At 37.6% G+C, this 12,212-nt stretch overlaps 1 protein-coding gene across 1 annotated transcript in view; it reads right to left on the bottom strand.

The window, feature by feature from the left end:
* Nucleotides 1–12,212, bottom strand: part of RNGTT (RNA guanylyltransferase and 5'-phosphatase) — a 168,778-nt gene that overhangs the window by 53,917 nt on the left and 102,649 nt on the right. The window contains exon 13 of the mRNA XM_085056366.1: nucleotides 7,029–7,129. Within this exon, the coding sequence (XP_084912492.1) occupies nucleotides 7,029–7,129 (101 nt within the window). The remainder of the gene's footprint in view (nucleotides 1–7,028; nucleotides 7,130–12,212) is intronic.

Below are 12,212 nucleotides of genomic sequence, written 5' to 3'. Positions count from 1 at the left end.
GAGTGGATAATCATTATGATAACTGACACAACCAACTGGAAAGACTACTTTAAGACAGCAACTAGTTCAAGAAAAAAGAACAGGGTCTGTAAAACATACAAGGCTACATTTACATTCCAATTTGCAAGCGTATAGATAATTTTAGGATGATATGAGGCAAAGCTTTTAAAAATCTGGAGAAATGAGTAGCTGAAGTAGAATAATTATCTGACAGATGGAGATTGCCCAAGGCTGCCACTTGAACATATAAAAAGATGAGGCTGAGTTCATTTTTGAAATACAACATTAGAAATTCCAAGAGCATCCTGAGTATTAGTCGTGGAAGGTATAAGATTTTACTCAGTGTCCCAGAGTATAAATAGAGGTTAGATTCAAAGCTTTACTTTGAACACAGTTTTTAAAGCCTGAAGCTTTACAAAAAGATTTTAAGTATCCTCATATAAGCAATATAGCATCCATATTTACAGCATAGCACCTTGGTAAAATGTCTGTCTACCAGTTTCCTTTGCAATGTCAGTGTTGCAGCTGCATATACTTACTTCTACCATGGTGGTATTTGGGCTTCCCCTTCCTGTGCCACCGCATTGCTGTTTCTACACATAATATCCTCTTCAATCCGTTTGCACAACTATGCCCCTACATTTCCTCTTCAGAAGATCAACTTTGGTAACAGTTGAATGCCTGAAGGTAACAGCTAAGCAAATCACTCCTTTACTTTCACTTGCAACTCTCACAATTCCACAAAAAGTAAGCAATTGCAAAGCACACGTGCTTCCTTTAACAACAGTACAGCCATAAATGCACTTAACACGTTCAAGCATGCACTCCTCCTGCTGTCATCCCCACACTGCACATCTTTGCCTCTACTTGCAACATCTTGTCCTTATTTGTTCCATTATTGCTATAAGACTTCATCTGCATTCTGCCTCATAACTCCTCTGTACTCAACAGAAATGCAGCCCCAACACTGACTGTGATCTTTGGAGACTAGGGGAACATGGAGTTATTATTTCTATCACCAGGGTATTACTTGTAAAAGTCCCTATCTGTGATGGATGGCACATATAACAATGAGTTTGTGCTCTTTGATAATGAACATTCTGCAAACAGGTGAGAAGGCAAAGATTTCACAGCCCAAACCAACAACTTCAGTATCACCCAAAAGTGGCAATGGGAAGAGAGGAAGGAGCACCAACAATCTGGCCATACAAACTATCACATCAGTTCTGCTGATGGTAGCTGACACAATTAACTCGTGTGATTTTGCCATCAGTTACTATTTTTTTTTTAAGCAGAAAAGTGAGGAAGACTAGCTCATAAAAAGGATAAGTCACCCTGTGACAGACAACATAGCTATATGAGACAAATCAAGAACATCACAGCTATTTTGAACTAGTTGCAGCTTTTCTTCTCCTTCAGTCTATTTTAGTTTACAAAACAAAAAGAACATCACTTCTCAAAAAAAAGAAGACGTCCACTTGCCTCTAGTCATGGTATCAACATTTGGTTGTTGATTTATAATTTCCAACATATCCAAGGTACCCCACTATCCTTGAATGTATTGTATTTTATCTCCCATTTTTTATTACTTGACAATGTCCAAGCTAAACAGAACTTTGCCTAAACACTCTTTGGGTTTTTCCCCATATGGTCCAGTTAATCATGAATACAATAAAAAATATAAATTATGCTAATAGATAGTTCGTGTCTACTTCAGATTACTAACTTTCTTTAGAGGACTACATCTTCAAAGATGAGTAAAATCCTTGATGCTTTCCAGCACTTCAAGGTACTAAATAAAATTTATATTATCCTGTGATTTGAAATGCATCAAATTGACCCAGTAAGATACTAATTCAAAGCAAATAAAGCCAAAACTTTGCTTGTAATTTCATCAGCAGTCTGATTCAGATAAAATTAAGGAACTTGCATGAGCTAAATAAAAATCTGTAAAAGGAAGCATGAACATTTAAGAAATTCTGGTTATGGAAGCTACCAGAAATATGGTACTATGTGACATTTTCAGCTGATATTTGTGACATTTAAATAAGGCTCAGAGGTAGTTTGGGGTTTTTTGGTTTTTTTAAGAAATACTCATACAGTCAGACATTTTGAGAAAAAGGATCTCTACTAAATAGAGAAAGCAGTCTTCCCTGTAATATAAGTGAGATACTGCACACAGCAAATAAATATCCTTCACGGTCTCTACTGGTAAGGTTATTTAACTCGTAGGTCATTGGGAAATGCAGTTAATGTGCTTAAGATACTCTTATTTTATTTTTTTGTGAACATCATCATAATTTAGGAAAACACATGGTACTGTTACATATGTGAGAGCATTGTTAGAATAAACTTGAAATGAAAGAGAAGTGCTGCAAAGTGGGTCAACCTTTTCAAAACATATGTAATATTAGGGCTTTTCAGTTCACCTGCTGTGTTTCACAAGAGACAAACAGTGAAGTACTCTCTTGTTTAACTGAAAACAATGAAGTACTCTCTTGTTTGACTGATTTAATGAGTTGCTGGTTGTTATTGCAGGGTTTTGTGGTATGGGATTTTGGTGGTTTTTTTCTTTATAAGACTAACTATATGGATGTAATGAGAAGAGATAGAGAGCACAAGCTGAAATTCTTGCAAACATAATACAAAAAGGGTTAATCTAACCATCATCCTGATGCTTGGAACGGCTGGACTATGATAATACTCAGGGGACAATTACCAAGGCTCAGCTGATAAGATGTAACTCACTAAGGTGCAATAATGCAATTTCTTTCAAATATGTGCTCTGAACAGGAGTGTCAGTATTAGGTCACTGAGGTTAGAGAAACCCTGCCTTTCTTTGGGATGCAATAATATCTTTTTTCTTCATGTTTATTCTTCGTTATGCAGTCTTCATCTTTATCAGGCTTATTCTAAAAGTACTTCACAGATCGTAAGAACAATTCTTTTTAATTCAATGGCAAAACTCCCTCCAGTATCAAGAGTGAAATAACTGAAGCCCAGATGAAAAAAATTTGGTCATTCATCCGTAACGGGACTACATCTGGGGTGAAACAGCAGCTATTTTGCAGTTAACATTTCTATTGCAGACTGATCTATGGATGGAAATGCTCAACTCAAAACACAGGGGAATTTACATAGATGGAAAATAATCACACTGACTAAAATCTGGCAAACTCCCCAGAGGTAACTCCTTTATTCAGATGAAAAATGCACAAGATTGTTTACAATTGTTCAGGATCTCAATTACATATGCTATCTAAAAGACATGTCCAACAGCTGACAGAACTCTAATCTCATGCTACTGAATAAATAATGCTCCTATATCATTTTTTTTCACTATTTGAGTGAGCAGGAAACTATAAATGCAAGGACTACATGGTTGGAGATTTGTGATTTGGCTCCATTTGTATCGCTACTGCCCAGGCTGTAAACTGTGATAAGATCACACACAACTGTAGCACAGGTTTAGTTATGTCTGCATTTCAAGATTTAAATATGAGTCTGTAAATCAGAACAGAGGACTTGGAAATTACAGACAATCCCTGTGCACATTGCTTCAAGCTGTTAAGTGTCTGAGATCAATACTTTAACTTGGGCTCCTTATTTGTCTATAAGAGATCAATACAAAGGCATACCTTCTATTTCTGTAAATATCATTTGCCTAACTGTGCCAAAACAACATGCAACTTCTGTAAATTTTGCAACAGTACTTCAGCCACATCTGTAGTATTTTGCTGTCAAATGCCTGACAGATTTACTGGCAGAATGGCAGATCCCAGAGGGTTGTGATCAGTGGCACAGGGTCTAGTTGGAGGCCTGTCATAAGTGGTGCTCCCCAAGGTTCAGTACTGGGCCCAGTATTGTTTAACTTATTTCTCAATGATTTGGATGGAGGAGCAGAGACCTCCACAGCAAATTCACTGATGTCACAAAGCTGGGAGGAGTGGCTGATACCCCAGAGGGCTGTGCAGCATTCAGAGGAACCTTGACAGGGTGGAGAGATGGGCAGAGAGGAACCTTCTGAAATTCAACAAAGGCAAATGCAGGTTCCTGTACCTGGGGAGGAATAACCCCATGGACCAGGACAGGCTGGGGGATGAGCTGCTGGAAAGCAGCTCTGCAGAGAAGGAACTGGGGGTTCTGGTGAGCAACAAGCTGTCCGTGAGCCAGCAGTGTGTCCTTGTGGCCAAGAAGGCCAGTGGTATCCTGGGGTGCATTAGGAAGAGTATTGCCAGCAGCTCAAGGGAGGTGATCCTGCCCTTCTCTTCTGCTCTTGTAAGACCACACCTGGAACGCTCTGTCCAGTTCTGGACTCCTCAGGATAAGAGAGATATGGAGCTCCTGGAGCAGGTCCAGTGGAGGACAACAAACATGACTGAGAGACTGGAACATCTCTCTTACAAGGAAAGGCTGAGGGAGCTGGGCCTGTTCAGCCTCATGAAGAGACAACTGAGGGGTGACCTCATCAATGTCTGTAGGTATCTGAAGGAGGCTGCCAAGAGGATGGAGCCAGGCTCTACTTGGTGGTGCCAAGCAATGGGACAAGAGGCAATGGGCAGAAACTGATGCACAGGAAGTTCCACCTGAACACAAGGAAGAACTTTACTGTGCAAGTGATCGAGCACTGGAACAGATTGCTCAGAGAGGTTGTGGAGTCTCCTTCACTGGAGATACTCAAGAACCATCTGGATGCAATCCTGTTCCATGAGCTCTGGGATCATCCTGCTGGAGCAGGGAGGTTGGACCAGATGACCCACTGTGGTCCCTCCCAACCTTACCCATTCTGTAATGCTGTAATTCCATGCTGGATTACTGAAGAAGAACACTTTCTTTATGTAAAAAGTTGAAACCAATATCAATGCTTGCTTTTAATCTCAGTGTAGTGGGAGGAAGCAGGAAGCCTAATATTGTCACGTTAGAATTGCAGTAGCAAGACGTTCAGTTCATCAAATCAAAACAGAATTTTAGTTAGTGCTCAGAACGCAGGAACTGTCTTTACACAGTCTAAAATTAAAGATGCTTCTTTAAAAACTCTAGTCAACAATTTCAAAATCTGTACCATTCTGAATTTTCTTCTAACAACTTTAAATTATACCCAAATTAACAACTGAAGTAGGCATACCTGGAGTATTTCATTCACAATTTGTTTCACTGGGCAGAAGCTACTGTTTCATAAGACATTATTTAAGATAAATACCTCTCTCCCAGAAGTGCTAAGTTATTATTGTCTGCCTTGTACGTCACTAAATTTTATTTCACTTGGATGAATTTATTTAAGTTACTAGTAGCAGCCAATTGTCATGTGTGACGAAGTAAAACTTACCTGGAAGAACAGTACTTTATTTATCAAATATCAGATTTCTAGGATTTTTTTATATGCATGTGAGAGCAGCATAAACACTGACATATTTAAATATTACATTATTTACAGAGTAATTCAGGTAGTTATTTCCATAATATAAGAACTGCTCTAATTTTCACATAGCTGAAATATGATAGAACTTTTCTAAATGTTAGAAAGTGATTCCAATTCCACAATGGATCATCCATTCTTTAATAACTTGCTATTAACTGCTAACAACTTTTTAAAAACAGCTTTTTGCTGGCTCATATTTATAACCTTTTCACGTTCTAATCAAATAATCTATGATGTAATATATTAAACAGAACACAATAGCACTGAGAGTTTTGTATTTGAAATCAGAGATAACTAATCAACCAATACTCCTTTATTAATGTGAAATGAAAAATGTGTTGAATTTTGCTTCTGAATCACAAGTTAGTACTGTATATTTGTAAAGTCCAGCAGAAGTCATAAGAATACTGTAATAAAGATAACCTTTCTATCAAACAATGGGCCATTTAAAATATTTTTTACTTAAATCTTTCATATTACATTATCCTATGACAAATTAATTGCAAGCAAACATAAAATGTTTTAATGAGCTGATTATCTGAAGTAAAACAAAGTATTTCTGTGTATTCTCTGAAACAGCTATGCTGTTACTGAGGACTTAGTATTGCATTTTCAAACACAAAAATTTGAACAGATTTTTCTGACTTCATGAAACACTGAAAAGTTATCAGCTGAGTATATTTTGCAGAAAAAAATACATATCCTTAAGATTCTCTCTGTTCACCAAACGTTTTCATTAACATGACATGCAGATGTCTAAAAGTTAAATGTGCCATTATTCACACTCTGGAATATGCAAGCAATATATGAATTAATTGTTTAATCATATTGAGATGCCTGTGGCATCAAGAAAAATAAGCTAAATGTCAGTATTTCACACTGTCATTCGAAATGAGTCCCAGATGTTAAAACACTAAGCAACATAAAAATCATTAATTTAATTTTAAAGAAAATCTTTTCCAAAGCAAGCTTTAATCTAGTGAATCCATCTTTCCCTTCCCTTCCTTGGCACAACTAAATATGGCAATCACCCCTATTTAATACGTGCAATGACTAAACAAGGCAAATAGTATGTAGAACTGATGCAAAGACTTTCATGTCTTCTGCCATAAAAACTCACTGGTTTTGATTAAGATTTTAATGGCTTTAAAGACAATATCAAAGAATGCCTAATGAGTAAAAATGACAGGCTTTGTTCTTCTCTAAGAAAACAAGTGCTGTTTGTCATTGTGCACAGTTCTAAAGCAGAAGAAAGCTTAGGTTGTTAGTATTTTGCCTAAAACCAACAAAAAATAGCTTCAAGAATTTAATCTAATGCAGCCTGCCTACACCCAAAAATATGTGGGGTAGTGCCAAATCCAAATGGGACTTTTTTCCAGAAATTTGATGAAACTTAATTTAAGAATGAGTAAATTCACAATATAAACATCTGCCATTGTTCTCAGTGCAACACTAATTACAACAGTTGCTTATATTTTGAATGAACAAATTATAGAGAATATAGAAATGCTTAGCCCCAGGAAGTGTCAAGAAATATCAAAGGAGAGATTAACTACTAAGGGACATTCACATGAGTGTTATAGATTTAAAAAGGGAAGAGATTACATACCCCTCTCCACCAATTCTTGTTATCTTTAGACGAAAATCAACAGAGTTCAGGCTGGGTGGCTTCCATTTCAAAATATCATCACATCGACCAGGCTTGTATTTCTGAAGTAAATTAAAATGCAGTTTAATTATGCTTATTGGTTTTCACTGGTTTTAAAAGTAACAATTCAGCCTTTCAGACTATATTAGCTGTCTCTAATGAATTACAATACTTAGTGACTGAAACAATGAATACCATTACCATGGAGGTAGTTGTGCTTCACTACTTTATTTGCAGCTCCCTTTTAAAACTGCTTAGCACTGTAGCTATGCCATTGCATATAATAAAAACCTGAGAATGAAAATAAAATTTAGCATACTTCATTATCTCTCTCTGGCTAATGGAAAATTTCAAGAAGGAAAATAAGACAGAACAGAAAGAAATTAAAACACCGATAGGACATACAAAAAAATACCATTTAAAATAATCTCAACATTTTTGAACAATTTTATGAACAATATTTTTGTTATCCATGCTGTTGACTGACACAACATGAAAAAGCCAGAAGCCACCATACTGCCACCTATCAGAAAGCCTCATCAGAAACACGTTCTCTCATAGCAAAGGAATTTAAGTTATGTAAAGATTAAAGAACATCATGATGTACAGGAACATAAATAAGGGAGCATCTCTTGCTAAAGAGAGAGGCTACACATTTGAACCACCAGTTGAAAGGAGCAATTTTCTCTTAAATTAGAGCTTTAGTTTCTCACAGTCTCTGCTATCATCTGGTTTCATTTACTAAACTGTCATTTTGTTCATCCTCAGCTATCAGTGAGAGCTAACCTGTTGATCCTTTCCTGACCACAATATCTTTCATGGCAATGGAGAAAATCAGAACTAACATGAATAGGGCAAAAGTAAAAGAATCATTTGGAGATGCACGGAATTGGGAATTTTACTTCTTTATTTATATACAGTGAGAAAAGTTATGTAATTTTATATTAGAAATAAAACTAACCAAGAATATCCACTGTCTTTTGGTAATAGAACAGTCATCAGCATCACGCTGTACTCATGATGTTAAATAGTTTCAAAATACAGAATTTATTTATGATAAACCTAACAGTTCTAGATCTAAAACGACAAAAGCAGATCAATTTTCTGTTTTCTGGCTGAAGAATGTAAAGGTATTTTTTCTGAAACAATGCAGCATATCTTATTTATCATTTCTTGATGAAAAGATGGTCATTAATTCTTAATGATGCAAAAAGAATGGACCAACCTCTCTGAGTCACAGCACTGAAATTCTGAGGAAAAGTTGTATCTGATGTATATAAAAACCTTCCTCAGTAGAGCTCTCATATCCTGACTCTGACAACAACCAACAGCATGTGCCCAGGGAAGATTAAAAGCAAGGCAATTATATATGGTATTTTCTACTACTACTCTTTGAGAAACTATCCATTTTGAAGCTCAGAGACTTCCTGATGTGAATGTGATTCTTACGTGTTTAGTTATTTTCAGTTTCTCTGCATGAGCTTGTATAGCTCCCCAGTAAGACCATGTAAACCAGCTGTAAAAGCCCATGGCACAATGTTTCACACACAGCCTGACTACCTTGCAGGAATAAAAACACCATCATTTGTTTATTTTGAACAAGTTTTTGTTGTTTTTGAAGACTTGCACTTCCTAGAGATTATACCAAGAGAGATGCTTAACAATCAAACCCCATTGTTTCCATGAGACTTGTGGATTCATATGCCTCTACATGCACAGAAATGCACTCAGCTCGGATGCTATCATTTTATATGTGCAGTTACAATCTTTTTCTCCACTTACATTGCTCTGCATTTATCTACATAAAAGTTTATGCACTCTTTTATCACTCAGCCACCCAGTCTTGTAAGAGCTTACTATAATCTTCCACCTTTAGGACCAGCCCTTGCTGATCCATCAAGAAAACATCACTGAAAGGCTCATCCAGTTTGCATACTTGCTTACGTGTAGTACAGGTGACTCCCTTCCCTGGTGAGGACTGCACTGTACCCCATGCCTTCACTCCTACTTTTTAACCAATTGGATATCTGTGTAAGAACCTTTTAAGTCTCACATTACTTTAGTTTCTTCAAGAAAATTTTGACAAAAGGCTTTCTGGAAATCTTAGCAAGGAAGACCATATAATCCTTACTCAATTGAGTTTTGAACCCTTTGCTGGAGAGGCATAAACTTCCTTTCAAAAAGGTATGTAACTTTCACCAACTGCATCAATCATGTTCATTCAGACATTTTTTCCATTCCTTTGTCCAGTCCAGATACCAAGTTTACAGGACTTATTTCTTCCCTTATCTTCCGTGATACCTTTCTCCACCTTCTCTTTTTTTTTTTTTTTTTTTTTAAATTGGTATTGTGTTTTCTACTCTCACATGTTTAGGTACTAATGTATATTTTTCACATAAGAACTACTATCCAATTTTTTTAAACTCTTTTTCCTAGACTGACAAGTTACATCCTCCTAAAAGTTAGTAAGAAACCAACTTCACAACAGACAGGAACAACCATTCCAAGATCAGTAATGAGAAGCAATGTTTTGACAGAATATATCTGCATACCTGTAGTTACACTGCAGGATCCACAATTTTGACTCAAGTTTAAAATTAACGGGTTGCCTTGCTTGAAGGGCATGGAGGAGGAATTGTTCATTTAGATGGAATTATTTTCTTTACCTCTAGAACCAGCACAGTGTGAGACAAGCCTCAGCTAAACATTTTGTTCTATCAATAAAAAATAATCTCTACCACACCTCAAGTCAGTCAAAGAAAGTCACTTAGAAAGCAGTGACAATAAATATACCCTTTTGAGTATTACATTTAGTTTTGACCATTATCAAATTACAGCCTTCTCATTTTGCAGCAATTTGTTAATACTGAACACCTGGTAAAGATAACAGGTAAATTACAGATATCTTTCAGAAACAGTTACAAAGGCTTAGACAAGCCATCAAACTTCAAAGCTTGTATTAAGAACAAGTTATACAGCTCCCCCCCTGCCCTCCCTCAACTTCTTCTGTTACCATGAAAGACAGAAATTCACAGAAGTCTAGCTCAATATGAGAATTCATCCAAAAGCCACATTAATAATCCCTGAGAAAGAGATTAATTTTTGTAACAGTTGAGTCCACACACACAAGACAGCACTAGTAAGTTATTGAGTTTGAATGCTAAATGCTAAATCAATTTCTTTAAACATGAGCTGAAGCCAAACAAGAATTCTGCTTGTTAAATATGTGAAAACTTCACCTTAGATGAATCACTACATACTGCAGACCTGTTCTGCGTGAAGTTACTCTTTATTTTAATTCCAAACCAAAATGTGAAGCAATCTGTTTGAGATCGAACTACACCCTAGCATTTTAAATATAGCATTCAGAGCAATGATATCCTCACCACCACCACCCAACAAATATGTATGTACATGACTACTTCTAAAACACATCAGATCCCCTACCATATCAAAAACAAAGTTCATGCTTCAATCTGAAACCTGTCAACCTAGTCTAAGCACAAAAATTAGAACTCCACACCAAAAAGGTACATTGACAAACCAGAGACTATCTCAACTAGCTTTAAAGGATTGGACTAGGTGACCTCCTAAAGTCCCTTCCAATCCAATTATACAAAACTGTGTCTCTCTTTGCTTGCTTGTTCTTTTAGCAGCCATATTGGGTGCATTTTAGTTTCCAAAAGCAATGTACATTCAAAACAAATCCCCCAGCTGTTCCTATTAGCTGGTCAGCTCTGGGGCACACAAATTACATTCCATCAATGTAAAACCAAACTTGAAGTTTCACTTCAGGGACACACCTAATGCCCTTCATGCCAAAATACAGACATCAGAGGCAAATGCAAAGGCTGTTCCATTGCATTGCTTCTTTGCACCTACGGAGCACAAACAAACCTGAGCTGTGAAGATACCCTGCAACATCCTCAACTGCTGTTTCAAAGAAATAAGATTATCAGTACCTTCAGTTGGCTATGAACCCTGAGCTCTCAAATTTTTACATTGTTTTTACATCCACTCACCATCTACCCAACATTTCTTCTATCTTTTTTAGTAGCAGCAGTAGTATAAATGTTCTGTATGGCCATTTTCTCCTGGCAAAACCTCAGGCCCTTACTTTCAAGAGGATGAAGACCAGGGACAACAGATGTGTCAGAAGTAGCACAGCAAATGTGCCCCTACCATGGAGATCTTGAACTTTAGGCAAGAATACAATAATGACCCTAAAATTCAGGTGCACATCCAACACCGTGGGATGCAGAATCATCACTGAAGACAGCTCAACAGAAAGCACATTCTCTGACATCCCTCTTAGGGATTCACTGATTCCTCACCTCAAACTCAATTCCACAGGCTCAAGCGGGTCTAGTCAAACCACAATGAGGGTTTTGTTAGAACCATTTTAGCACTGCAGGGCACAGTGATGGGTTGCTGCTCATGTTGAACCTCAATTCCCTGCCCTGTCCCAGAGTACTAAGTCTAGTTCCCGCCTTCTTCCACAGCTGCCCAAAGAGGGGGCAACTCTTTTCTTCTCTCCCATCAGATCAAGAGAAAGCAGAACCTGAGGCTTTGAAGGCCAGCCTATCTTAACATTTGTTGACACATTTCTTGTTAACTGCAGATAGCCTCACACACAGGTTTGGGATTTGCCTAAGGCCACGTGTCAGCATTTGCATTCAATGGATGGCACAGCAGAAAGCTGAAAGCCTAGGCAATGGAGGTATCAGAAGCCCATAATGAGGACAAACTTCCACTCCAAATAGCTGCTTCCACATGGGATCAATGTTTCTGCTTAGTATTTTGCAGGAGGAGGAGCGGGGTTAGTTTCTGGGACTGCATTCTGGGCAGGCAGTCTGGAGTGTGGGGTGGTGTTGACTCACCATGAAGACACCCACCTGGAAGACTGAGTGACTTCAGCCTAAAGTCTAGACAAAACAAATGGTTTCTCCTAGCGACTGAAAAGGAAGAGGTGGTGGTATGATCAAGAGAGAAGTTCGTGCCTCATCAAGAAGAGGAAGAGAAGGTTTCCTTTACAAGGGTGGATGTCTCACTATCCTACAAAGTCTTATCAGCCAGCTCTACCTCCCTTAACCCTTATTAAATACCACCCTCCTGAAATGCAAGCAGCAGCTAACACAGGCCACC

Source organism: Lichenostomus cassidix, chromosome 3 (assembly GCF_008360975.1).
Source record: "Lichenostomus cassidix isolate B80296 chromosome 3, HeHo_3.0, whole genome shotgun sequence".
NCBI lineage: Eukaryota > Metazoa > Chordata > Aves > Passeriformes > Meliphagidae > Lichenostomus > Lichenostomus cassidix.
Note: the sequence above shows the minus strand (reverse complement) of the source record. Positions and strands in the feature narration are given on the sequence as shown.